Below are 27,538 nucleotides of genomic sequence, written 5' to 3' on the forward strand. Positions count from 1 at the left end.
AACAGTCACTTCCTGTCAAATTAAGCAAAGCTGAAGGCTGCTCGGTGTGATAACGCCCGACGCTGACTAACCACTGAGTGGCTGAGGTACAACGCCACCTTCACGTCAGCTCCCACCCACCACATCTGTCCCCACGGCACCCATCAGACGGCTTCAGTCACAACTCCGTTAAGCTCCAGGACAGTTGGACAGCAGCGTTGGGTGTCCCCCTTGTTCCCGGGTCAGGATGGGCCTCCTCATACTGCTCACCTCCACGCTCCTCTCAGCCTGTAAGACTCTTGGGATTGAGTTTGTACAGAAGCTCATTGATATATTTGTGTCTAACATGGTGTGTTGTTTGTGTTCCAAGACTTCCATCCAGGCAGAATGGTGGATGCACAAACATGTAAGTATAATCAACCCCTTCATTTTGCCTCTTCATATCTCTTGTCTATTTCAGGCCTTTTACACTTATGGGAAAATGTTTTGTGTTTATTGTGGAGCTCTTCTGATTTCCTTCAGACAGGACTTTATTATTACTATAATCTATTTACATAAAAAATCAAACCAAGTAATAAGTAATCTAGTTCTGTAGGTCTGGGGTGCAGGGGGACGGTCAGGATGCTCCTTTTGAAGGACAGGTCCAATCTTCCCTCTTCACTTATTGACATGTTTCCCATCATTTATATTCTTACATAACCTCAGTGATAAGGTCAATGTGGAGGAGCTTTCACATTATTGTCTTATTAGTCTTCAACACATGAACTAAAATGTGCTGGAAGCGAGAATAATAATTATTCTAGTTTTGAAGACCTAAATATTTATCAAAAGTAAGAAACTAAAATGAATGTGTTCATGAGTTTTGTCTCACGTGGTTTTAGATGAAGATCCCCTCACGCATTTTCTAGGTCTGTTATCAAAATAGCCAACGTATCCTGAATTGATCGACTATTGATTGTGGTTCATCATTGGTTCATGAATTCAAACAAATCATGTCAGATAAAGTTATTAAAACTTTCCTGTGCTAATGTTGTTAAAGACTATCAATCAACCGAGGTCCAAAGGTGTTCAGCCACTTAAACCTAGCAGCCAGTCACAGTAACCTGTAGGCAGTGGAGACTCAGTGTGTGTGTGTGTGTGTGCCAGTGGAAACAATGAGTTCATATCAGCGAGGTTGGATGGTGTTGGCTGGTTTGGTGGAAACTGGTTTGGGCGTTTTGGGAACTTGTCCACTTGTTGTGTCACACGACTCCCTATCCTATGCACTTGGGTGATGGAAACACATGACTCATGTGCAGTGTGTTGCTGTGCAATGTATTGTAGTGTAGTGTTCTGTTGTGTAACTGCAGTGTAGTGTAATGCTTTGTAATTGTGGTGCTTTGCAGTGTGGTGTTGTGTAATGTAGGGTGGTGCACTGAGAGCTCATATCATCAAATCTGTGCTCGGCCTGATCTTTCTCCTCATCAGTGTGTTTGGTCCTGATAAAGGATGCTGCTCTGGGCGCTCAAAGCCACAAAGCTCCCTGAGAGGTCTGTTTGTCCTCAGGCCCTTTTTCCTGCCTTTATTCTGTTGATTTCTGTTCACATGCACACACAAACGCACACACATGCACGCACACACACAAGCTGACTCACACCAGGCTGCTGTGTTTCATATGGATGATCTGATGGGGAAGCTGACACACATTCAGATGTTTTCTGTCTCAGGTTACATTGTGGAAAACTCATCCAAGCTGTTACCTTGCTACTTTAAATGCCTCAGAACAAGCTTACACATTAATGAGGAGCAGTTTTATTTTGCCAAAACACGTTATTTGTGATGCTGATTGTTAGCAAAACTCCAAAATGTGAAGTTCACATTGATAGAAATCCATCCACTTAGACAAAACCATTGACCTTCTCTGTGAAATAGAATTTTTAAAACTTTTGAAGGACAGGGCAAGGGTATAGTAGAAGGTACAAGGGTTAACTGTCCTGCTTTGCTTCTGGCTTCTGGCTCTGGATCACAAATACATATATAAGCCCAAATGTAGGTAGAGGATGTTGCACATGCAGTAGTTGTGATCAGAGTAAGGTGGTGATCCCACTGACACACACTTCACTTTCCACCTTTCCTCTAAAACCCAAATGATGTGTTTAAAATCGCTCCCACAAAGAAGCTTCACACGCAGTTGTGGCCATATGATGCTGTTTCCATAGTAACATATTTGTTTTCTCAGTTTTAGCAGTCAAGCATCATTGTTCTGGCCAATAGAAATGTCTGTAAGCAGTCAAACCAAGGTTGTCATGTTGATATCTTGTTGATATACATGTCAGTGTTGCTTGGAGACACAGCTCTCTGCCTCCATTGGTGCTGCAGTCACAATGCTGGGGTCTCCTCCTCCTGTAGTATGTATAGAGTGTTATTTGAAGGTGTGCCTCTTGTCATAACTGACATACTGTTGCATAGCACTAAGTATTTATTGACCTGTTTACTGAAAGACACAAAGAGGTATTCATTTTCAAGCTTGTAATCCTACACAGTACATGTAGTTTATCTGTACCTTAGGTGTACAGGCTAATGTTGCTGCTTGCTGGACTTACTGCAAGTCAAATATTCAAGTAGTTATTCTGAAAAAACAGCAAATCCTGGGTACTCAATGTGATAATACTGCATGATGAGGACAAATACATTTCATGACCTGGACACAATAAGCTTTAATTGTTGTGTGCCCTGCAGACTTCACCATCAGAAGCATCGCCCTGTCCATTGAGCCCAGCACTGATGTGGTCCGGGACACTAATGTCACTCTGAGATGTGGAGCGGTCGTCAGCAGCTCGGGGCAGCAGGCTTTGAGTCGAGCCTACACCATCTACAAGGACAGCATCACGGTCTACACCAAGAACACCAGCAGCTCTGAGGATCTCCTCTACCCACTGCCAGAGGCCAAAGTCTCTAACACGGGGAAATACAAGTGTAAGATTGATATCTGGGGCAAACAGTTGGCCAGCGACACCAAGAAACTGAGAGTGAAAGGTGCGTTTGATTCTGTGGATGATAGAATTGTATGTAATGTGTGTGATAAAACATTTAATGGTTTGAATCTAATCTCTTGACCTTTGCAATGACTCAGCATATTCCCACCTTTTGGCTTTTCCAGGCCTGTCAACACCAACTCTCCACCTGAATAAGGGTGTGGTCACTGAGGGGGAGGAGGTAACAGCCAGGTGCACGGCTCCTGACGAGACAGGGTCCATTATCTTCTACTTCTACAAGGACAACAATGAGATCGCGGAGCAGCGAGGCAACTCTAACCGTGCGGAGGCTAAACTTCGTCTCAGCAGCACCGGCTTCCACAGAATCCACTGCACCTACACCGTCATCATTACTCCAGACTCCATCAAGTCCAACGAAAGCAATTTTGTCAATGTTTCAGTCAAAGGTCAGTTGCATTTTGAAATGTTTGTAATTTTCAATGCACCGTACCTGAAACTGAGCTTTTCTTTTATGATTTTTTACCCTTTTGTTCTTATTATTTTGTCTCTGCAGCAATTTCTATCACACCGGCGTTGTCGATATTCCCTCAGTCTAAGATCTATGAAGGAGACCAGCTGGACATCTCCTGCACAGTCGGAGGCTTTGCGTACAACTCTGACAGCATCACCCTCTACCTGAGCCAGGGGACCCAGCTGCTCAGCCACGGGAACACCAAAGTCAACCACAGCATGATCGCACTGGCAAAGGATTCTGGGGAGTTTGAGTGCAGATTGGTCACTGGACGAGTCGCCAAAGTCACCACGGAGAATGTTTCAGTGACAGGTGAGTGCACTAGACAGAGATGTTCTGTCTGTCTGTCTGTCTGTGTGTGTGTGTGTGTGTGTGTGTGTGTGTGTGTGTGTGTGTGTGTGTGTGTGTGTAGAGTTGAAAATGCTCATGTTTGCTTTGCTTTATGTGGTATAAAGTCATTGCATCAGTACAGGTAATGACTGGTTATTATCTATTATCTATCTACAGAGTTATTTTCAGTGCCCACCCTCTCCATGTCTCCCGCTGAGGTCTTTCAAGGGGAGGAAATGAATCTGACATGTAGAAGTGAAAACTTTGCCTCTGAGAGACTCAGCAAGGAAGACGTGAAGTACACTCTTGATCCTCTGGAAAGCCGACGGATCTTTAACAGAGAAGCTGGAGTGTTTTCTGGTAGAACCCTGCTGCACGCGTACAACTATACCTGTATCGCTCAAGCCAAGGGCATCAAGAAACGCAGTAAAACCCTGACTGTTCGGCCTAAAGGTAAGTTGACATGCTTTCTTTCCCAGAATGCTCTGTAAAACCAAAACATAGGATAGGTGCAACTATTAAAAGCAAGGGTTTGTTTTTGCTGCATAGGATTTATCCACCAGAAGCTCGGACTCAAAGCATTCATTCTTTTTAACAATAACGTTTTCAGCAAGATTGTCAATTACTTTCTATTTTCTCTTCAGTTTCAGTCACCCATCCAAAGATCTCAGCGGTAGGCAGAGTAATTTTGGCTCGGCCCTTTGAGATCCTTTGTCAATCGGACAGAGGCAGCTTCTCAATACACTACACCCTGTGGAAGAACCAAGACTGGATCAACACCACCGAGGTCAAGACAGCCTATCAAGAAGCCCTGTTCACAGTCACCATCCAAAAGCCTGAAGAAATAACAGATTTCTCTTGCGAGGCACAGAACAACCGCCACAAAGAAGGATTGTTCAGTAAAAAACTCAGCGCCACAGTCATAGGTACTTTTTCAAATATTTAAATGTTACCAAAGCGTCTGACTGACAATTCTACCTTTAGCAATACTGCAAAAAGATCTTTTAAGTTTATAAAACGTATATAAATAAAGAATAAATGGGAAATCATCCCCTCATTGGCCTGTGGAGGGTGTTCAGGATGTAAACATGCTTTCATGCCAAACGCTTCCATTCCAAAGCTCATCTCAGCCCTTTTTCTCTCAGTTCCTCTATCAGAGCCGACACTCACCGTCCTCCCTGACCTGTCTGACGTTGCTGAGGGACACGATCTCATCCTGATATGTGGCATTAAGGGAACACCGCCCGTCACCTTCAAGTGGTACCGCTCTGATAACGCACAGCCGCTGTTCACCACGACCTCCAACCATGTCAGTATGGATTACCAGATCCCTTTCCTGGGCAGCCAGCACAGCGGCGCCTACTACTGCGAGGCCATCAACCCCGCCAAAAACACGGTCCGCAGCCAGACGGTCCAAATAGATGGTGAGAAGATGCATCCTGTTGACGCGTGTGTTGTTTTTGCTTTGACCTTTGTGCCTTTTCTCTCTTTCTAACCTTCTCCTGTGTTCCTTTGTCTCTCATTGCCCTGTAGTGCACATGGCGATGTGGAAGAAAGCGGTGATTGTGGCGTCCTGTCTGCTGGTGGTCTCCATTTTGGTGTTGCTCTGTGTGCTTCGCTTCAAGTCCAAGAGAGGTAGAGAGACCTACAGTCCTCGAGCATCACAGGCCTCTCATATCTAACTATGTATGAAAATCAACCCTCCTCTTCCTCTTCCTGCTCTTCTTACACACTGCTCCTCTCTCACCTCTTCTCTCTTATTGTAGGTAAAAGAGAAGAGGCTGCTGAATTGTCAGTGTGAGTTGGCTTGACTACTTGCTCCCTCTGAATGTGATAGATACAGTATGTTATAGGTGTTTGTGGCAGTGTTAGCGTAGTTACATTAGTTCTGTGGTTGTTGAGATTCTGTAGTATAATAGTGTTGTGCTTCTGTTTCAGTTTGAGTGATATTTATCTGCTATAAAGGACCATACCTGTGCTTTGGCATATTTGAGCCCACTAACATCAAATCAAAAGGGGATTTTCTCCTGGATTTTCTGACCCCCACACATCGAAACTTGTTTCTTTCAAACAAGTTAAGTACTGCTTATTGTACTTCACAATAAACACGGTGCTTCTGAGGAGAAAAGTGCAGTTTATGATTCTTTCAAAAAGTAAAACAATAGTTCTAACTTACCCAAAGATGTTTAAGCTTAAATGAAGTCACAAGCTAAGCCTTGGCCATAGTGAGAAAGAAATCAGCATTCTGTTTAGTTCATTGATTAGACATCATATTAAATATCATGTGAACCATAAACACAAGTGCTGGAGACGCGAAATGAAAAATCATCATCAAGGTTATTAGGATTTTAAGGATCAAACACTAAATTTCATGGTAAAGGCCGACCAACTGCCTGACATTCCTCACTATAAAAGTATTATTATACTTATTATTATTATAAAAAATGCTGATAATCACCTCTGTGAACTGGCATCCAGCACAGTAAACGCTTTGTCAAAGTTACAATTTTGGAAATGAGAAGCTCAAACATGTGAGTTTGGGGTTTTTCATGCAGTAGAGACACGGATGTTTGGTTCTTTGAATGCACCATTACATCATCTTGACTAATGAGGGATTAATCTACAAAATGTTTACATGTAACCCGGGCAGACACTGGTATGGTCCTTTAAGCATTGCTTTAGTTGATGTCTGATTCTATACTTTAGATGGTCTTTGATGTACTTCAGTTTAGAGAGAACATTTAGAAGCTCTATGCTGCCTGTATGTGAGGATTGCTTCTTCTCTTTATTGCCGTTGCTCAAGTTGACCTTATTTTCACCATTTCTCAGAAAGCCTTCGAGCCCTAAATCAGATGACTCTTTAACAGTGAATCTAACCCCCGACACAGAGGTTTATAACGCAGCCACAGGTAGCTTGGTTTTACTGCTCTCCTGTGTGTCCCCATCAGTGATTAACAGTCATCAGTCAGCACCAGTCGCCTCAAACGTCACAGCATGTTTTCTCCCATATTCATAGAAATCCATGCTCACTGTCATGTTCTAATATGCATGCTGTGTCATGTGGTAACCATGGTTACCTCTGATTATGTAACCGTCCATCCGTTTTAGATGTGCTGTGTGTGTACAGGTTGTCGTGCAAACACAATTACATGTCCAGTGGTGGAGGAAACACTCTTGAGGTAGCACTATGACAGTGGAGAGGTCCTGCTTTATGAGTCGTATTCAAGCCAAAGTACACAAGTCTTAGTAGGAAGGAATGTACAATAGGAAGAGGAGAATGAGAATGAGAAGGAAAATAGGATGAAATGCAGAAACATAAAGAAAGAATGAGGAAAGGAAAGTGGAAGGAAGGAAGGAATGGATGAAAAACAGAAAGGAAAGAATAAAGAAGGGAAAGAAGAAAAGTGAGGAGGAAGTAAAGAGGAATCTGATATGTGATATAAGTGATAAGTTATAAGATTCTTGTGTTTCCCATGTTAAATCTTAATCTGCAGTGTAACTACACTTACTCCAACCATAAAGAAAACAGAGGAGTAAAAACTACAACATGTCCCTCTGAAATCAGTAGAAAGTCTCACAAAATGGAAAATATCAAGTAAAGTACCACATATTTGTATGAAAATACAACTTGTGAGTCTTGAGTTACTTTCCACCCCTGAACATGTGTGTGTGATATATGTGTATGATGGACAATTGTGCATGTACTGTGTCTTTATAGGTTAGAGTGTGTGTAGCTGAAGGAGAAGCTGCTGGGTACAGTGTGTGTGTGTGTGTGTGTGTGTGTGTGTCTGTGTGTGTGTGTGTGTGTGTGTGTGTGTGTGTGTGTGTGTGTGTGTGTGTGTGTGTGTGTGTGTGTGTGTGTGTGTGTGTGGAGGAAGAAGCTGCTTCAGTCTTTTAATATTATGGCACTGATTGTCAAACCATTGCTTAGAGCGGCCATTATCATCTTCTTCCAGACGCAGCGCCACGCTATGATGGCACAGAGGGGAGAGTGACCAATGGGACACGAGATAGTGTGACATCACTTCCTGCTGACATCAGCAACAGGAGCAGCTACAGTAACCCAGCAACAGTGTAGAGAAAAAAAGCCAGAGATGGGAGGAACTTAAAAATGAAAACTGACAATTGGAAGAAAAAGAAACAAAGTGAAGTCAAAGTCACAAAGTCACTGACGCAGAGGCTGACGTGTCTCAGGATTTGGACATTTTCTTCACTGATGATGTTTTTGGAGGGGTGTGTTAGAACCCACTGCTCCCTCTCCCCTCCTCCTGCTGAAAGGACGCCCGCTGATTTTATCACTGCAAAATGTCCCCCTAATTCACTCCTATATAAACAAACATCTGCCAGTGTTAAGCAAATTATATTTATTTGGCTTCATATAAGTTTAGAAACATTAGAAATTCAAATGAAATGTTCTTGAAACATTCTTATTTGTCAACTTATTAGTTAAAAACAGGAATGTACATTTTTGCTTTAGATTTTGTCATTGCCAAACCAGAAGGAATGTAAAGAAAAAAAACAGAACAGAAGACTTTTCTTTTTCTTCTAGTTTCTCATTCTGAGAGGATTCATGAAACACTGTGATCTTCACAGTCTGGTAGATTATTATTTTTATTCTTTTCTTTTTGTTTTAAGAAGATAACGCCTTCTGAACTCAGTAACAGACAGAAATGTTTATTATCTTTATGTGTCAGCAGTGGGATCGACTCGGGGAGCACTCGTTTCTCGTCCTCCCTATCTGCAGAACAAACAGAATACATATCTTAGACATTCCAGTAACAATTATGCAGAAAACTGTTAAATTAGTGCTGCTTGATAACACAACAATTGTTCAACAATTAAGTAAATAAGATAACATTTTCCTTGAGTGAGAGAAAAGTTCATTTCAAACCAGACGTGCTGTACATACTTCATTGAATTCATGAATATAATTATCAAACACACTTCAAATACTGTCCTCTTAACTTATTTAGCCTTTCATCAAGTCTAAAATGTATATGTTTTCTTAAAACAACAACAAAATTCAACTAGTAACTATTTCAATTAGTTGCCAATGAAAGTGAAATTGTTTCAGGAAATTTCTAAAAATCCATTTGTTGTTCTTTTGACTTCAGCACTTATTCAGCCTTCCAACATTCATTTCTACAGAATTGATGGCTGAAGTTGATTTGTATTACAAGCAGGTGATCTGTTATCTCTGCACTGGCAGATTTGTCATGACTTGTTTATTAGATACATGTTTAAGCACTGAATTTTCTTTCTGTCTTCCAACTTCATCCTGTGTGTGACTGCATGTCCTTTACTGTGTGTTTATATGGGCTTGGTGGCTGATTTGTATATACATTTGATCACCATCACTGGAAATGTGTGTATATATTTTGGTTGATCCCTTGACTGGTTGAAAGGAGCTTTTGTAGAATAAAGAAGTTGTTGTTATTTAGCCACAGTGTGTCTGTACCTTTCATTTTATCACTCTGAAGCTCATTTCAGATGAAGTCACATGAGCGTCTGTGCCCTGGACGTTTTTACCATCATATTCACGTTTAAGTGGGAATGCCAACAAAGTCAACTCATTTCCTAAAAAGGAATTTGCAAGAGAGACTTCCTTGAAAAAACTGAAACAATGGAGTCTGTAAGAGACTTCCTATGTTTGCACACAGCATGGTGGTGTGTGTGTGTGTGTGGGTGGGGGGGGGGGAATGCTTGTGTTTAGGAGGTCCAGGCTTATTTTGTTGGTTTGAATGAGTGCAGCAGGTTGAGGAAATGAATGCCCTTAGCTGTGGTTGAGCTCTGTCTGAGGTTATTACACACTGGGAAGTTTTTGTTTCATAGGTTATTGTGCAGCTTTTGGTGAATTAACAGTGAACAGCTGTAGAACAATTTTGCTGAAACCACAGGAAGATCAATGGTTCTGTCAGTGGTTCTGGTTTACAGTAACATCAAGTCAACTCACTCATTTCCAGTAAAACATTTTAATATTTTAGATATTTGACTTATTATTGTATAATTCTGATTTTTACTGGCTACTTTTTCATAATTTAGACTTAATACAATGTCTCCTGAGTTATTTCAATCTTAGTAAATCAAAACTAAATCACAGCTGTGATCCTGAGAGGTCATGTTTGTCATTAAATCATCTATTCTTTGTTTCTCTAAGGTAGAATAGTAATAATATTGATATGATTTCTAGTACACTGGTATAATCCAGATGTTAGGTGATTATCCATACCTCTAAATTCTGTTATTTCTCATATTTATGTGTTGTTTTTAAAGCAGATTGTTGACACAGCTCACCAAGTTTGAGCTGATGTGTGTCTGTGTTTCACAGTGCGGATGAACAGAGCAGTAGCCAGTGTGTGGAGTGAGAGACCACCTAATGCAGGTGAGCTTCCGATGTCACAATTACCATTTTGGTCAATAATTGTACTCAAAAACAGATCAATCAAAGCGTGTCTTGACCAAGGCTGTTTTAGTTACATATCTTTTAATGAGCTTTTCAATTAATATGATACTGTTTGTGTCACACCAAGGACCCTTTTGCATCATTTGTATACGTATATACCTGAGCTCGAGCTCCTCCTCCGTCCTGCACTTATCCTGTTCATCCATTAATTGTCAGCAAAAGGCAAACATTGTGGATAAATCTCCAAGTTTTAGTGTACCATTAAGTGAAATATATAGGTCAGAGGTGAGACCAAGTCACTGCTTTCAAGACTAGAGTTAACATTTTTCACCACTGTCATAAATGCACATAAGTTAAGAATGCCAGAGCTGCATCTCACATCTGGCATGGTCCTCTACCAGCTGAGCAACCCAGACTCTGCTCATGGTGTTTGACACTGGTGATGTGTTGTGATGTGTAGGACTAGGCATGGACTTTCCCCTTCTATTGTAAAATAAAATTCAAGCTAGTCTGAGAGTTCATGACGTAGATGAAAAGCTAGAATGACTAACAGTACAAATAATAAATCCTTTTGTTCTTTTATTGGATGCAGCCAATGATGAGGAGAGCAGTGTGATGTCTAATGAGCCAGATGTAGAATACACAGAGGTGGTTCATCCACAGCCAGCAGATCCTACTCGAGGTGACCATGGTACACACACACACACATACACACTTGCACAAAATGCTGTTATTGTCTCAAAAAGTATTTTTCCTTCTTGCCATTTTGTTATTTTTCCCACCCTTTATTACTTCCAGAACCCTTTGTCCTCCCATTTTTTAACCCTCCCTACACATTCTCTTCTCTTCCACATCTCTCGGCCAAATCCATTTTTTTCTCTGCCGACATTCCTTTATTGTTGATAAGACAGGCCAACACTTCCTGGGAGGGGCCTAATTACCCATAATTTACACGTCTCCAGGTTGTTGTAACTGAAATGATAATGTTTTCAGAAGCACTGCGGCACTTATAAACAGGAAGGGTTGAGCTAATTGCCAAGAGGGTTCCTGATGCAGCCCAGCCTTCGTTCTGGTTTTGTGGTCCTCGGCCCCTCTGAGCTGGAGATAGCAGTTACTCAATGTGACACTCCTAAATGTAGGCTCTGTGATATGTGAATGATAAAGGGAAACAACTGTTACAGGGCAAGCTTTGCTGTTTGATCTGTGAGCAGTGAATGTTGGTGTGTGTTTTCTTCCTTTAGCAGTCCCTCTGAGGAAAGGCACAGACACAGTATACAGTGAGCTCCAGAACTCGCCTCATGGTGAGTTTGACATCCTTTTCAACTCACTGACTACACTAAACTACCTTAATAGAACTTTACTACTCACTTTATCCTTTGTTCACGTCAAAGAACCAATATCTTAGTGGAACAAATACTACAAGTAAACCACCTACATTCCAAAAGTGATAGACATAGTATAGTATTGTATGGTAGTTGTGTATGTAAAATATTAATTCTAAATGTCCTTAAGTCTAAAAAGTCATGAAGTTTGGTCTCGGTCAGACTTTTATACATTAATTATACAGTTAATGCATCCAAGAGCTGAATCCCAGAAAAGTGACAATGATGAATAATTACAAAACTGAAAACTAAAAAATACTCATGATAATGAAAAGATCAGATCAGTTGAAGGACATCATGCTCCCAAAACTTGCTTGCAAACAGCCATGTTTTACAAAATTGCGTGGCTATTTCTGTCTATTTGACTGGGACTGGGTGGGACTGCATACTGTGGATGATTTACATGAGCTGATCAGCACAACCCAAATTGTGGCATTTCACAAGATAATGTAGTATTCAAAGTGTGAATCTAGTAACTATGTACTACAGATGTTACATAACTATAATGGGATAAAAAGGTGAATATTTCCTGCTGAAAAGAAAAGCACAAGCATCCAAATGATTGTTTAGGATATTCTAAATCCTGATCCAGCTGTTAGGAAGAGGACTGAGGGTCTGCTTGGTCCTGCTGACCTCTGCAGTGGAGGAACAAGTGAGTCGGTCCCACCGTCATGACTGTCAAATGACTAATGAATATCAATAAGCTTAGTCAGTGTTTAACAGGACACACACACACACACACACTCAACCTGTGTTATTTTCATTACAGGTGCTGATGACCATCTTGGCTATGTGAGTTATTACATCCTCATGTCTAATATAAAATGTTTGGCACAAAATGTACAGTTTTGTTGCCTATACACAGTAACACTATTACAGGCTATTAAGGTCACTAATGATACACGCATGTTGGTTAAAACTTATTTTCATTACTAATGTTTAAATGAATTGTTTCTTATTGTGTACCACTACAATTAAAAAACGCTAAATTATCAAATTTAGCACATATGAAACAGATAAAAGAACTTTAACAAAATGAAAAATGAAAAAATGTATTAAAATGTATTATTTTCAATGTCACTAATTCGCACGTTAACATTGAAAGCATAAAATGTAAGGAATAGGTCTTGGGGTAGTGTATGGATAATGTATGTTGACCAAATGTTAATATTCTATGAATTTAACTTACTCATCTCCAACATTGAACAGATTGATTGACTTAAATCCTTCACTTGTCTTCTCAAACATCCTCGTATAACCGCATCACTGCCTATGTCCCCCCCCCCTGGCCACGCTGACCCTCTGCAGGCCCATAATGCACAGGGGGAAACGGCTGTCAGAGTTTCCAGACGAGAACAAAGGGATTTGGGCCGTAGCTTCCTTCCCTATCAGCCAGTCACATCAGCGCTGTGGCTCGGCCAAATTACCTCCAGGCCTCATCTCAGCCAGGACACTGTCCCCCAGCATGCTTAATCACAGGCCGCTCCTCTGTTTGTCCCTACATGGTGTGAGCGGGGAAACTGGCCAAGCAGAGGAATCTGAAAATAATAATAAGCTAAGGATGTGACATCAGGAGCTAAAAGGAGTCAATTCTTTCATCACTCGTCTATCATCTTGATAAAAGATTGTGCAGTTTGGTCTGGTTGGAGCAGCTGTCTTTGTCTGCTCCTCAGCAAATTGCTGAATCATGGTGATTCATACCAAACTGTTGTTTTGTGGTACTGAGTCTCTCTTGTGTAAGCCGAGAAGTACGACCTTTGGCTCAACTTTATAAGACACAAGACCTTTACCTGCTGGGGGCGGACGTATTTTATGAAATCCTTCCCTGTAGATTGTATAATCAAAACGTGCAACAAGAAATTACAGCCATCAAATACTATAAAAGTAGTGGGGTAAATTTTGGTTGAGTAAATTTGGTTGAGTTTATGTTCTCCTCTGTGTGATGTTTGAGACAGTCTCACAAACTGAATGTGTGTGTCTCAGCAGGGTTCAGTGGAGTATGCTGAGCTAAACGGTGAACAACTGTTGGTCCAGCATAGCAGCCTGGCGGTCGACAGCCAGCAGGACCTGCCGGTGCCGGTGGATTAGCCATCAGTCTCACCTGGTGGAGCTTCACACGCTGTCTTTTCCCTGCCACGCCCACCTTTGACTCACTCTCCCCAGCTTATTGCCAGTTAAGGAAGTATATAGTTATTTTAACTGTACATATATTTTTTCCTAATAAAGAAAATCCACATATAGTTGTGTATCAGTGCCATTATTGTGTCATTATTTACTATGAGATGTTTGTTTCTATTAGGTAGCAATGTGGCTGTAGGACTTAAACATTATAATGGCCTCATACCATTGTAATATTACCATTGCAATGCTAAGTGCAAGTGAAGCGAGTTTCCCCTAAAAGAGGATCACCTGCAGTTTATTTGGCATGAAGAAGAAAATTCTCTATTAATATTCTGTAAAAATGTAGTTGGTCAGTTCTTCAGCGACTCGCCTGTGGGTATGTTAGGTGATAAACCTACAAAACACACATTTCTGCCTTGATAACCTCACCAGGCTCAGTGATTCACTCTTTGTGGAACCACTGGGTGGAAAAAGATGACAGCAGTATCTGCTCACTCTGAAATAACTGGTAAATAATGTCACATCCTGTCCATGGGTGGAGGAGACAAATGTTATATTTGCACAAACAAATACAAACCATGTTTTAGGATAATTCTACCTACTTACTGTATTCTACTTACTTACTATATGGCTGTGCTTCAATCAACAATATTCCCTCTAAACTGACTTTCCGAAGAGCAACCTCTAGAGAGCGCCATTGGATCTTTCATTTCCTGATACTCTACCTGTCTAAACATGTCGGGTGCATAGCTCCATTTTGTGGCAGAACCCCCTAAATGTTACGGTCCCTTTTAAATGAAACACATACAAATAAGTGGTAATTCATAATTCTTAATAAAACCAAAGAATGTAATATTTAGTTTGAGATGATATATATATCCATATGCTGTATATATATCTACCAGGGGTAAAAGTAGATGTTGCAAGCACTACTACCCCAACCTAAATCTCTTCATGATGTGCTCTTCCCGCATGTGTGGTTTAGATGTTTGAGACATCTGGACGGGCGGACAGACGGAGCTACAGAGCTAAAACCTCTGACATAGCCTCCACATGCTTTTAAGACTGACTGACAGTAAGAGCAGCCTTGTTTTGGTGCAATCTCATTTTCTTCTGGCCTATGTTTAATTGAAAACAAACACAATCACCACAGCCACCAGTCAGTTATCAAACACCTTTTAATTAGTGGATTCACTGGGCAATGGCAAACAGCAGAAGCCACCAACACATTGTGACACACAGTTCAACAGGCTACTCTCTTTTTACGAAACAAACGTGAGCATTTAAATTTGAGTTATAACGTTCTCAAGGCCTTAACAGCTACAATATGGAATAGATTTGAAATCTTCAAATGTCATTTTGAAGTTAAAGCTGTCCACAAACAGGATCCGTCCGAGATAATGTCTGCGGAAATGTGATGTGTACATAAAGAGCTATCAGCATAAAACACAGGTGAGGTTGACCTATTGCTGCATTAACAGCACTACAGACAAACATGATAGAGGCTACAATCAGAGCAAAAATAGCAATACAAAAACAAAAAGCACACTTTTATTCTTAAACAGTTTGCTTGTACACATTCAGACTGGGGGTTTAGGAATCTGTCTGCTTTTCAAATATCACACAGCAAATAAACACAGAGTCTGTTATGGAAAATGTTGTTTAAAGTGAAAACATGTTTGCCAATAAAGCAAAACTAGACTTTCATAAATGATGATCCTCATCTGATACTCACATTCTGTCAGTCTGTCAGCTATAGTCCACCTTTATGTCCTGTAGAGACAAAGAACAACAACAGTCATCTTCATGTGAGCTCAATTCATTAGCACAACAAGCTAACTGATCTGACTGGACTGACTGGTCTCTGTCCCTCTGTGTCTTTGTGTCTTTGTGTCTAGGGAGGCAGAACCCTCAATTGCTCCCCCCTCTGCGAAGGGTGGTAATGTAATGTAAGTCGCTTTGGATAAAAGCGTCTGCCAAATGCTCGTAATGTAATGTAATGTAATGCGTCCAATCCTGTCAGCATTCTGCTCTCACAGGAAATCTGCCAACTGTGTTGAACTCTAAACTGCTGAAACACAATGACTGCAGCTCTACTGACCACAGAGTGTCCAGTCCATAGTTTGGATTCTTCTTAAGATCAGACAGCAGCTTCACTCCTGAATCCTGCAACTGGTTTCTTTTCAGCTCCAGCTCTCTCAGATGGGAGGGGTTGGACTTCAGAGCTAAGGCCAGAGAAGTACAGCCTTCATCTGAGATCTGACAGTATGACAGCCTGCAGAGAGAGGAGGATTTCAACAGAGCATTGCTGAGGGTCAAGTATACATTTATACATTGACAACATACTAACTATAACAGTTTTAGTTTTACTGTTCACTTCTATCATCTGTTTAACTAACTGTAGGAAAATCAATACAAAATAACAACTCCAGGTGTAAATATGAGGATGAATATCGGATGAGCTTCTACACTCAGTAGTTGAAAGGTACAATACAATGACAAACATGTATGATCACAACTACACACAGCAGCCATGTTTGAAACAGGATCAGCAGTGCCTCATCCCTCTGTCACACCGTCCACTGGGATGGTGTGGCAGAGGGACATACAGCATCATGACAGTATTCATAGCAGCACTTTGCCAGTAAAAAAAACAGTTATATGTTTCAATTGTATCGTTCTGCATAACACAACACAGCCCGTCCAAAAATCTAATTTGATCGCAGCATTTCCTGTGGTGCAGCCAGTCCGTCTGCATTGCACCAATATTGATTGGGGCATCAAAAGATCTGATTATCCGGAAAATGTATAGAATACAAGCACAAGGCGGATGTCCCTCTGTCTGTAAATCTGTGTGTCAGTCTGTCAGTGAGTTTCTCTCCAAGCTGTTTGCAATGACAACAACGTTGTCTCAACGACTACTCAATGTCAATACGTATAGTGTTTTTTTGTTGTAGTCTTTTAGTCTTTTTTTCTCAAGAACTCTTCCAGGTACTAAACTCAAAGCCTCATCTTGTGTGAAAAAGCCCTGGCACGCACCAGGCCACAGAAACGCACTATAATCCACTCACACTGCAGCATAGCAGACAGAAATGGCACACAGAGCATTCTAACCTGCCTACAATAATAAAGGGATTTGTGGTGGTACAAGACACAAGGCTGAGCAGTAGAGACTGAAGTTTATGGCCATACCACCCTGAACACACCCGATCTCGTCCGATCTCGGAAGCCAATCAGGGTCAGGCCAGGTTAGTATTTGGATGGGAGACCCGATACCGTAAGCTTTTTCAGTAATTTCCCTCCGGATAATAAACTTTTATCTCATCACCTAGTTTTTCTGTTTGTAATGAGCAGTTACAAGAGAACAGTTTATATGTTTCTGCTCGTTTACATTCAATTAAAGTTTGTAAATGAAAGAACATTGCATGAGGCGCTTGTGGCTACTTTGATTTTTTAAAAAGTAGCTGGTGTGAAAAAGGTTGGAGATCCCTGAAAGACTCTTCATCAAGGGACAAAAAGACCACAGACAACATTTGAGGATTTAAGCTGAGTGAACTGACCTCAGAGTCTCCAGTTTACAGTTTGGACTCTCCACAAACTCAGACAGCAGCTTCACTCCTGAATCCTGCAGCTCGTTATTACTCAGCTCCAGCTCTCTCAGATGGGAGGGGTTGGACTTCAGAGCTGAGGCCAGAGAAGCACAACCTTCATCTGAGATGTGACAGAATGACAGCCTGCAGAGAGAGGAGGATTTCAACAAAACACTGCTGAGGGTCAAGTGAAAAGAAAAAGGTGTGTGAGTGTGAGTGTGTGTACAGTGCTATAGCGGACTTTCAGAAATGCAAACAGAGCGACCATTTTGAAAAGGACGGAGAGAACACAACAAACTGAACTTTGGAGATTATGAACAAACCTCTATCACGGACAACATTTGAGGATTTATGCTGAGTGAACTGACCTCAGAGTCTCCAGTCTACAGTCTGGACTCTCCACAAACTCAGACAGCAGCTTCACTCCTGAATCCTGTAGCTCATTTTTACTGAGCTCCAGCTCTCTCAGATGGGAGGGGTTGGACTTCAGAGCCGAGACCAGAGAAGCACAACCTTCTTCTGAGATGTGACAGAGTAACAGCCTGCAGAGAGAGGAGGATTTCAACAAAACACTGCTGAGGGTCAAGTGAAAAGAAAAAGGTGTGTGAGTGTGAGTGTGTGTACAGTGACATTCAGTCAAAGATATAGCTGGTTAAGATTTTTACAAATTATATATTTTTTTTTTATCATCACCTGTAAATAAAATTCATTACAGTGTATGAATGAACAGACTTAACAAAGCCAGTAAGAGCCTTCAACAAGCTCACCCAAAATCATTAAACATTGATCAAGTAAGACTCCTGGTGTAAAGTAGTAGTTTTAACATTTTATTGTGTTTTTACTGTGACGAAGTCTGAAACACAATAAAAGGGTTGCCCGATAAAGGGTGAACAACTGTCGTTTTTCACATGATGTGATAAACATTATCATTCCACCAAATAACAGAGTGATTTTGTTAAGTAAAGAATGAACACAGCAACACATTCATGTTTCACCCTAATTATATGAAGCACCTTTAAAGATAAAATTCATATGCACACACACCCAATACTGAAACCACAAGCCCACACCCATAAATGAACCTCCCACATATAAACTTTTTGTTTCACCAGTGCACCATCAGCACTGTACAGTATTACACACACACTGAACAATGAAATTAGAGTCAATGACATCAATATGACGACATTACTGTCTAAAAATGTGTCTAACCTCAGAGTCTCCAGTTTACAGTTTGGACTCTCCACAAACTCAGACAGCAGCTTCACTCCTGAACCCTGAAGATTGTTTATTCTCAGCTCCAGCTCTCTCAGATGGGTGGGGTTGGACTTCAGAGCTGAGGCCAGAGAAGCACAACCTTCATCTAAGATCTGACAGCGTGACAGCCTGCAGAAAGAGGAGGATTTCAACAAAGCAAGTGAAAGGAAGATGGTTTGTTTCTTTGTGAGTTTGTCATCACTGAAAAAAAACACCAATCAAAGAAGATCATCCCCCATCTTCTTTGATTGGTGTTTTTCTTTTTTAAGTGATCGGTGCAAATGTGCAAATATAATAGTGAAGACCACCAGAAGACACGGAATTCATTCTCCGTTATTCTCAGTTATTTATTTATTTATTTATAAGTTGTAGTTAGTATTTGTAATCAAATTAGACTCATTAACATCACAATGACTGCATTTCTGTCTAAAAGTGTGTCTAACCTCAGAGTCTCCAGTTTACAGTTTGGACTCTCCACAAACTCAGACAGGAGCTTCACTCCTGAATCCCGCAGCTCGTTTTCACTCAGCTCCAGCACTCTCAGGTGGGAGGGGTTGGACTTTAGAGCTGAGACTAGAGAAGCACAACCTTGACCTGAGATCTGGCATCTGTACAGCCTATAGAGAGAGGAGGATTTCAACAAAAACAAGTGAAGAGAAGATGGTTTGCTTGTGTGAGTTTGGTTGGAATATTTGTAAAAAAAATATTGTGTGGCTTAATGTGTGGCTAAATCTTGGCTAATAAGACAAAATACTGTTTGGAATGTAGAATTTGAATGAAAATTGCTTTTGTAATAAATTTGTCCAGTGTTAGTAACAATTTGTGTTTCACCAGCGCACCATCTGCACTTGACAGCTTACACACACACTGAACAATGAAATTAGAGCCAATGTCTAAAAATGTGTCTGACCTCAGAGTCTCCAGTTTACAGTTTGGACTCTCCACAAACTCCGACAGCAGCTTCACTCCTGAATCCTGCAGCTCGTTTTCACTCAGCTCCAGCTCTCTCAGATGGGCGGGGTTGGATTTCAGAGCTGAGGCCAGAGAAGCACAACCTTCATCTGAGATCTGACAGTCTGACAGCCTGCAGAGAGAGGAGGATTTAATCAAAACAAGTGAAAGAAAGATGGTTTGTTTGTATGTTTGTTTGGAGTTTGTTTGGAAAATGTGTTAAATAACCTGATTTATTTGAGTGACGGTCCCTTTTATCAGTTCTAAACAAATATATTTCAATACAAAATATTCACCAGTAAATAAAATGTAAATTCAAAATTAGAATTTAATTATTTGTTTCAATCACAGTCAGTATAGAGTGTTTTCTGTTTCCAGATGTTTCTGTAAATCTTCATGTCAGACTGTGTAAGAGCCTTCAACAAGCTCATTCAAAGTCATGAAACATTAATAAAGTAAAACTCCAGCTGTAAACTTGATTTCAATATTTGCTTCTGTAGTTTAACAGTTTATTGTGTATTTACAGTGATAAAGTCAATCTGCACTGTACAGTATTACATACACACAGAATCAATGAAATTAGAGTCAATGACATCACAATGACTACAATGACAATGAAATTACTGTCTAAAAATGTATCTGACCTCAGAGTGCCCAGTTTACAAATTGGACTCTCCACAAACTCAGACAGCAGCTTCACTCCTGAATCCTGCAGCTCGTTTTCACTCAGCTCGAGCTCTCTCAGATGGGAAGGGTTGGACTTTAGAGCTGAGACCAGAGAAGCACAACCTTCATCTGAGATCTGACAGTCAAACAGCCTGCAGAGAGAGGGGGATTACAACAAAACATCGCTGAGGGTCAAGAGAAAGGAAGAAATCTTCTGTATGTAAGTATGTTAAGATAATTTGTTAACATTTTAACCTGCTTTATCTTTGGCTTGACTGCCACTTTTATCATTGTTTAATGAATATATTGTCATAAAACTCTGTAGTTTAACATATTATTGTTCACCATCTGTATAATACACAAACTGAATCACTTGAATTTGAGTCAATGACTATATTTCTGTCTAAAAATGTGTCTGACCTCAGAACCTCCAGTTTACAGTTTGGACTCTCCAGTCCAGCAGACAGCAGATTCACTCCTGAATCCTGCAGCTCATTATTACTCAGCTCCAGCTCTCTCAGATGAGAGGGGTTGGACTTAAGAGCTGAGGCCACAACTTCACAGTGCTTCACTGAGAGTCCACAGCCCTCAAACCTGCAATTATAGATTTTTACATATAATCCATTATTAAAGCAGAGCACATACTAAGTTACTGCATTTTACTCTGTTAAAAGTGTTAAGATGTGAATAATCTAATCCGTAATGATAATGGGCACTGAGCAAACACCTTCACTTGTAACTGAGATGGACGTTTTAGATGATGGGACAGATTTATCTGTTAGTTGATATTATTAACATCTGGACTAACCAAGCCTTTCTGCAGTTCCTCACAGCTGGGATCAGTCTCAGTCGTCCTGGTTTAGTTGTATTGTACTTTCCCATGTCCAACTCATCCAGAACCTCCCCAGACATCTGCAGCATGTAGGCCAGAGCTGAGCACTGGATCTCTGAGAGTTCCTGCTCCGATCTGTCCTCTGATTTCAGGAACTCTTGGATCTCCTGATGTACTGAGTGGTCCTTCATCTCCATCAAACAGTGGAAGATGTTGATGCTTCTGTCAGGAGAGATATTATCAGATCTCATGTCTTTTAGGTGGTTAATGACTCTCTGGATGTCCTCAGGTCTGGTCTGTGTTTGACCCAGCAGACCTGCCAAGAGACTCTGGTTGGATCTCAGTGAGAGACCATGAAGGAAGCGGACAAACAGGTCCAGATGTCCATTTTTACTCTTCAGGGCTTTGTTCATGGCTTCACTCAGAAAGTCCTTTAGGGATGACTTCCTGTTTGTGTAACAGTGGTAGCTGTAGACAGCAGCAAAAAACTCCTGAACGCTCAGATGAACAAAGCAGTAGACTTTTTTCTGTAAGATCACACACTCTATCTGTAAGATCTCTGTACAAACTCCTGAGAACACTGATGCCTCTGAGACATCAAGTCCACACTGCTCCAGGTCTTCTTGGTAGAATATGATGTTTCCTGTTTCCAAATGTTTAAATGCCAGCCTCCCCAGGTTCAGTATCAGCTCCCTGTCCATCTCAGAAAGCTCCAGTTGGATTCGCTCATGTCCCTTAAGATACTTGTGCCTCTTCATCTGAGTCTGGACCATCAGGAAGCGTGAGTACATGTCGGTCAGGGTCTTGGGCAGCTCTCCTCTCTGCTCTGTAGTCAACATGTGCTCTAGAACTGTTGCAGTGATCCAGCAGAACACTGGGACTTGACACATGATGTGGAGGCTCCTGGATTCTTTGATGTGTGAGATGATTTTGCTGGACAGATCTTCAGCACTGAACCTCCTCCTGAAGTACTCCTCCCTCTGAGCATCAGTGAAGCCCCGTACTTCTGTTAGTCTATCGACACATGTAGGAGGAATCTGACTGGCTGCTGCAGGTCTGGACGTTAACCAGAGAAGAGCTGAGGGAAGCAGATTACCCTTGATGAGATTTGTCAACAGCTGGTTGACTGATGACTCCTTCTGCGTGACATCAGACAGGACCTCATAGTCGTGGAAATCCAGTGACAGTCTGCATTCATCCAGACCATCAAAGATGAACAAAACCTTACAGTCAGCGAGGTTCTCTGCTGTGAGCGTCTGTAATGTTGGATGGAAAACACAGAGCAGCTTCAGAAGACTGTAGTTCTCATCTTTGATCAGGTTCAGCTCCCTGAACGAAAGCAGAATCAGCAGATCGACATCCTGGTTCTCCAAACCTTCAGCCCAGTCAAGAGTGAACTTCTGCACTGAGAAGGTTTTTCCAACACCAGCGACGCCATTTGTCAGAACGACTCTGATGTCTTTCTGTTGGTCAGGTAAGGCTTTAAAGATATCCTAGCATTTTATTGGAGTGTCATGGAGGGTCTCCATCTTGGCTGCTGTGTCCAGCTGAACCACCTCATGTTGGGTATTGAACCCTTCACTCTGTCCCTCTGTGATGTAGAGCTCAGTGTAGATCCTGTTGAAGGAGGTTCCACTTCCTGCTTCAGCAGTTCCTTCAGTCACATGTTCACATCTCCTCTTCAGACTGAGCTTATGTTTGTCTAAAAGTTCATGCAGAGCGCCACCTACTGGAAGAGAAAAAAACAACAAAACATGACTAGAAAAATGATAACTGCTGCTTATACAATTGTTGACACACTCACACAGATCAGGTCTTACTCTGCACTGTTCCGGACTGACTGGGTGTCTTCAGTCCAGGTTTTCTTCTGGATTTTTGACCACACTGGGGACATGATGAGTCTCCAGATGAAGCCGACTGGTCCCAGTATGAGCTGGTAGAGACTGGATCCTTAAGGACGTCTTGACATGAATCACAGCAGGGCGGCTGATCCTCCACATCATCAGTGCTCCTCTTCCTCGAACTGTGGAGATGAAGGACATTCATGTTACAGATTCACAGCATTGTTATGTTTTTACTAAAAAACTAAAACCTTGTGTTGAGCTTTTACACTAAATATCAGATGCTTTTGCAATACTATGATCATAAATTTGAGATTGTGTAACCTATACTGTATACAGGCAGCCAATATAAAACATCTACATCACACCAATATGGACACGTTACTGATCCCTACAGAGATCCAGCAGTTTTTTGCAACGTGCAAGTAAGACTGTCGGCTGAAAGAGAGATTACACTATACATGAAAGCACTCAGAGGCGGCAGTCAGTTCAGAGAGCTGTGGTGAGGAGGAGAATGTCACTCACATGCAGCAGCAGCATGTCTGTGCCTCAATGTAAAACATTAGCAGGATCTTATTTCTCAATTAATCTTATCTCACCCAATCCTAATATTCAAATGCTAAACATCAGGCTGAGTGCCTCATAAGGATCTCAGTATTATAGTGGAACATGTGTCAAGCATGTGAGCTCAATCAGCGAAGGACTTTATTATGTTCTTGCAGCGTTATTTTTGTATTGCTGAAATGTGTCTACTAACAAGGTGCCGAGAATATATTAACAAACTATCAGCCATATTATCTCCAAAATACCTTGTCTCTGAAACATTCTGGAGAAATTTGAGTATACCAGAATTTTAAAGCATCTGCTTGACAATAACGTGATATGATCACAGCAAATCACAGTAAATACTGTAGAATCCATTTTCCTTCTGCATACTGATAAATACTATTTTCACATATTTTTACATCAAATATTTTGTTTTGTTCAGTAATTCACTGAGGTCTAATGTTTTTGTTTTTTCTTATTTTGCAGTTCACTTTATTTAAACGTAAAATGTTTTTCATAATTTTCTGTTACAACGTTAAATTCGTGTTATAGTGTAAATAGAGCTCTTACTTGTCTGAGGGTCCTTGCCCATCACTGAATTCTGGAGGTTTTTCCATGGACCAGTCACTCTTCATACAGATTGATGCTGCAGATCCTCCATCCTCCTCTTCATCCATGTGAACGCTCATTTTCTCGATTTAAACCCAAACAACCTTTAACCTTGTCTAACTTCACAACAGTTAGGTTAATACATTCACAGGGAACACAGATATACTTACTACTATCGTCACAGGAAGCGGATTAATATGGCTGCATGCTTAATGTTGTGGTTACAGAACCGAAACTGCCGTTTACTAGGAAGCAGATGACTTCATATCATAAGTATGCGTGGGTGAGCATGCCAGAGAGAGAGAGAGAGAGAGAGAGAGAGAGAGAGAGAGAGAGAGCGAGCGAGCGTGAGAGAGCGTGTGCGTTGTGTGTGTGTGTGCCCAAATGAAGATGTTCTGTTTTAAACATTTTTATGAAAATTTTATAAAAATCAAATGTAAATGTCGGTCATCATTCCAGAAAGTTGTTGGCTTTGTTGTTTGAAAATTCTAAATATAATCTGTATAGATCGATGCTTCATATACACCGGAAATTCGCACAAAACAACAATTCAAAGACATGTCATATAAAACAAGATGAATATATCTAATGTCTACAGTGCTTGTAGTCACTAAGTGATCTCATCAGATCTTTTGTAGCTGTGTTATGAAAAATAGATAAACATTTAGTACCTTTGAAAATTGCCCTCACGTGTTCATTGTTATTTATTCTTCCTGTTGTAAAACAGTTCTTTATTTTGGAGTCTGAGCTCATAATTTGTGCAGCACCACCACCTACTGGCCAAACCAGAAACATCAGTTGAAGTAAAATTGTGAGTTGAGTTATCGAAATATCGTTAGATATTAAAACACTGAATAAAAAAACTGAATATCCTGGGGGAAAAAATAAAGTTCATCATATTTACTTAGTGCTAAAGTCGTATGTCAGCACCGTGAAAACCCTGACCATCTTCACCATTACACTGGTATATAAAAAAGATATTTACAATATTACGAGAGAATAACATAAACAGGTTTTCTACTATTGAGTCCTAATAAAACCTCTTCCAAAAACCAAACATAAAAAAACAACATACATCTGCTGACCCAAAACATGGAAAAGTAAGAAGTAAAAAATTACTTATCAGTAATTTATTTTCCTGTACAAATGGCAACATTCAGATAGCCTCAAAATTAAGGTAACGTTTAAGGTTACCTGAATTTTGTTTGTCATTCATGTGTGTTCAAGCTCTAATTCTTTAAAGGTTTTCCAGCAACTTCAATGTCTCAATGCTGATTTTACTTTAGTTTAGTTTAGTTTATTCATTCAGCTGTTTTAAGGTAATTGAACCCAGCATGTCTACAATCTTATACATATTATTTAAGTGTTCAAAACATTTGTTCAAGTGAGAAGTACAAGATTACTTCTGGCCTGATGTTGACCTACAACAGTGAAATAAATGGTACAAGATTTACATATGCTAGGTGACTTTAAGTCGTTGGCTTGCCAGCATGTAAATCATTCATCTTTGGAGTTGCTGGAGCGGATTTTCTCTTCCGATGGATTTAGTCTCACAGTCTCTCTTCCAGTCTTTATGTTAACGTTCTTCCTCCTCCTACCAGGGCCATAATGTGTTAAAACAAAAGGTGAAAGAAATTGTTGAGTTATTATTGATGGTACAAGGAAAATGCTTCTATATACCAGTTACTGGTTAGATTAAATTATAATCAAATGCATGAACCCCCAGCAGAGAGACCCTCACTAATATGACTGCACTGTATTGTGCTTGTATCATTCTGTCTGTCTCTCTTTCTCCAGCTCCACTTCATATATAAAGCTCAATTTGAAGAGAAACAGAATTGTCACCTTATACAAGGACATTAATAAGGAAAGGACATTAACAAATTCATATATCAATGACAATTAAACTTAATTAAGTCCTGCTTCTTATGTAGTCTAAGTCTAGGAAATAGGTAGAAACAAATTCCATTCTATGATTGTTCCTGCTGTGTAAAACAGCATCTCTGATTTCATAGCTTTTAGTAACATCTGCTGTTCATATCCCTCCATTGGCACCCGGTTGCTGCCTACACCAAATCCTTGATGCTCATCTACAAAGCAGGATCCAGTATGGCACCCACTTACCCCAACTTGCAATCACAATGAGGAGGTAAGTCTCTGACGCCTTTACTTTGTGCTCTCCTGGTGGTAGAATGAGTTACCCAAGTCCATTTGGAAAAAAAACATTTTAACCACATACACGGGGCTTTTTTCTAAAACTCAACAATGAGAGATTTGTCCTTTAGGGTATCTTTGTTTTCTCTAAATCTTTCTGAGACATAAAAACAGAGGTCTTTTCAAGTCAAGACCTCAGTTGTTATGCTTTTAAAAAGGTCTTTTTAAAGACCTATCTAATATCATCTAGACCAGTGTTTTTCAACCGATGTGCCGCGAAGTAATTAGTGATCGTCCGGACGACCTCAGACCTCAATCTCCGACTAACCTTGGACAGGAAACAATGTGAAGAAGGCTCCACTTTCATTTGACTCTTAAACTGAACTCAGTTATCTCTCTTAACAGCACTACCGTAATGGCTTGTTGTATTGTACTGTTGTATTTTGTATCTCCTATTGTTAGGTCTTTCTTTTCTGTAATTGGAGCCTTCAGGTGGGAAAGAAGGACCAACTGCTTTCCCACCTGAAGGCTCCAATTGCACAACTGGCTGTTCAAGGAGAAGAGATCTCTCTTTTACTTGCCCCTCCCAATGTTGATTCCATTTTACTCTGACATGCCAAGAAACCGCATGCTGAAACTGATCCGTTGTGCCTTATTTGAATCGCTGCTGCTTACCATCAGTGTACACAACAATCAGTTACATGCTGACTTGTCTGACTACCACAAACTTAAACAGATAAGTAAAAAAAATGAAAAAAAATCTGCAGAGGCCGAAACAGAGGAAAAGATTTGCCCTTGGTAAAATAAACAGATAGCCCCTCCCTGTGAGGGCAGCTTTGAACGGTACAGTGTGCACAAGGAGTGTAGAGATCACACATAATGTCAAGTTAAGATAAAAAGGTGGTAAGGAGAAAACAAAAAAAGTGAACAAGAACGCACCTCCACCAAGGACAAACATATTCCCTGTGACTAAATGATGGTGGTTGTTGCATATTTGTAGCCCTCTCCCATGCATGCAGCTGTTTTGCCCTCTCATGTTGCAGCAGGTTGGGTGATGTGGACAAATCCAGTGACAAAATGTCAGAGAGCTACAGCCAATAGAAATGTAGCCCTCGGAGCTTTATCAAATTAAAGTGTGCCAGCAGGTTGTGACACATACAGTGTGATGATGCAGCAAACAAGAGTGGGCTGGCCCAACATAATCTAGCTAAAGGAAAGCAAATAGCAGTCCACTGAGCACTGTGGACATTCCCTCAACTCCTCGTGTACAAAGACAGTCACTAAACATGAGATTAGCCATTTAAACAGATTAGTTTCCATGTTTCTATGGAAATCCTATCAGACTCTCTACCTGATTATGTTTTGTGTTGAGCTAGGGCCAAGAGTAACTT

General features: G+C 40.7%; 2 protein-coding genes across 15 annotated transcripts; one reads left to right on the forward strand and one right to left on the reverse strand.

Moving 5' to 3' along the window:
• The first annotated feature begins 42 nt into the window (after nt 1-42).
• Nucleotides 43-13,818, forward strand: pecam1b (platelet and endothelial cell adhesion molecule 1b). Of its 14 annotated transcripts, none has more exons than XM_076145410.1 (14): nt 43-269; nt 350-385; nt 2,698-2,994; nt 3,119-3,400; nt 3,508-3,777; nt 3,973-4,248; nt 4,440-4,721; nt 4,941-5,219; nt 5,329-5,430; nt 10,124-10,177; nt 10,791-10,889; nt 11,440-11,499; nt 12,350-12,372; nt 13,564-13,818. In XM_076145410.1, the coding sequence occupies exons 1-14, from the start codon at nt 227-229 to the stop codon at nt 13,666-13,668; spliced, it is 2,208 nt and encodes a 735-aa protein (XP_076001525.1). In that variant the 5' UTR covers nt 43-226; the 3' UTR covers nt 13,669-13,818. The 14 variants fall into 14 exon arrangements, 13 of the variants coding, with proteins under 13 accessions (XP_076001525.1, XP_076001526.1, XP_076001527.1 ...); XM_076145411.1 differs by having other exon boundaries at nt 13,567-13,818; XM_076145412.1 differs by having other exon boundaries at nt 10,791-10,880.
• Nucleotides 13,819-14,868: 1,050 nt separating this feature from the next.
• Nucleotides 14,869-27,225, reverse strand: LOC142994633 (protein NLRC3-like). Its single transcript, XM_076145409.1, is given in 11 exon segments — nt 14,869-15,474; nt 15,803-15,976; nt 17,262-17,435; nt 18,504-18,677; nt 18,992-19,165; nt 19,459-19,632; nt 20,586-20,759; nt 20,974-22,726; nt 22,818-23,020; nt 23,955-25,587; nt 27,087-27,225. Coding segments are annotated over 10 exon segments (3,126 nt in total). The 5' UTR covers nt 24,074-25,587; nt 27,087-27,225; the 3' UTR covers nt 14,869-15,467.
• Between the last annotated feature and the right edge of the window lie 313 nt (nt 27,226-27,538).

Source organism: Genypterus blacodes, unplaced genomic scaffold (genome assembly GCF_046128005.1).
Source record: "Genypterus blacodes isolate CSIRO-AG114 ecotype Tasmania unplaced genomic scaffold, CSIRO-AGI_Gbla_v1 ptg000030l_1, whole genome shotgun sequence".
In the NCBI taxonomy this organism is placed as follows: Eukaryota; Metazoa; Chordata; class Actinopteri; order Ophidiiformes; family Ophidiidae; genus Genypterus; species Genypterus blacodes.

What these genes read in the sequence shown, in the direction of transcription:
- pecam1b (XM_076145410.1), top strand. Translation starts at nt 227, where the DNA reads ATGGGCCTCCTCATACTGCTCACCTCCACGCTCCTCTCAGCCT. An exon ending in TGTCAATGTTTCAGTCAAAG is followed by an intron (nt 3,401 to 3,507) that starts GTCAGTTGCATT and finishes TTGTCTCTGCAG; the next exon opens with CAATTTCTATCACACCGGCG. An exon ending in CTGATGACCATCTTGGCTAT is followed by an intron (nt 12,373 to 13,563) that starts GTGAGTTATTAC and finishes TGTGTGTCTCAG; the next exon opens with CAGGGTTCAGTGGAGTATGC.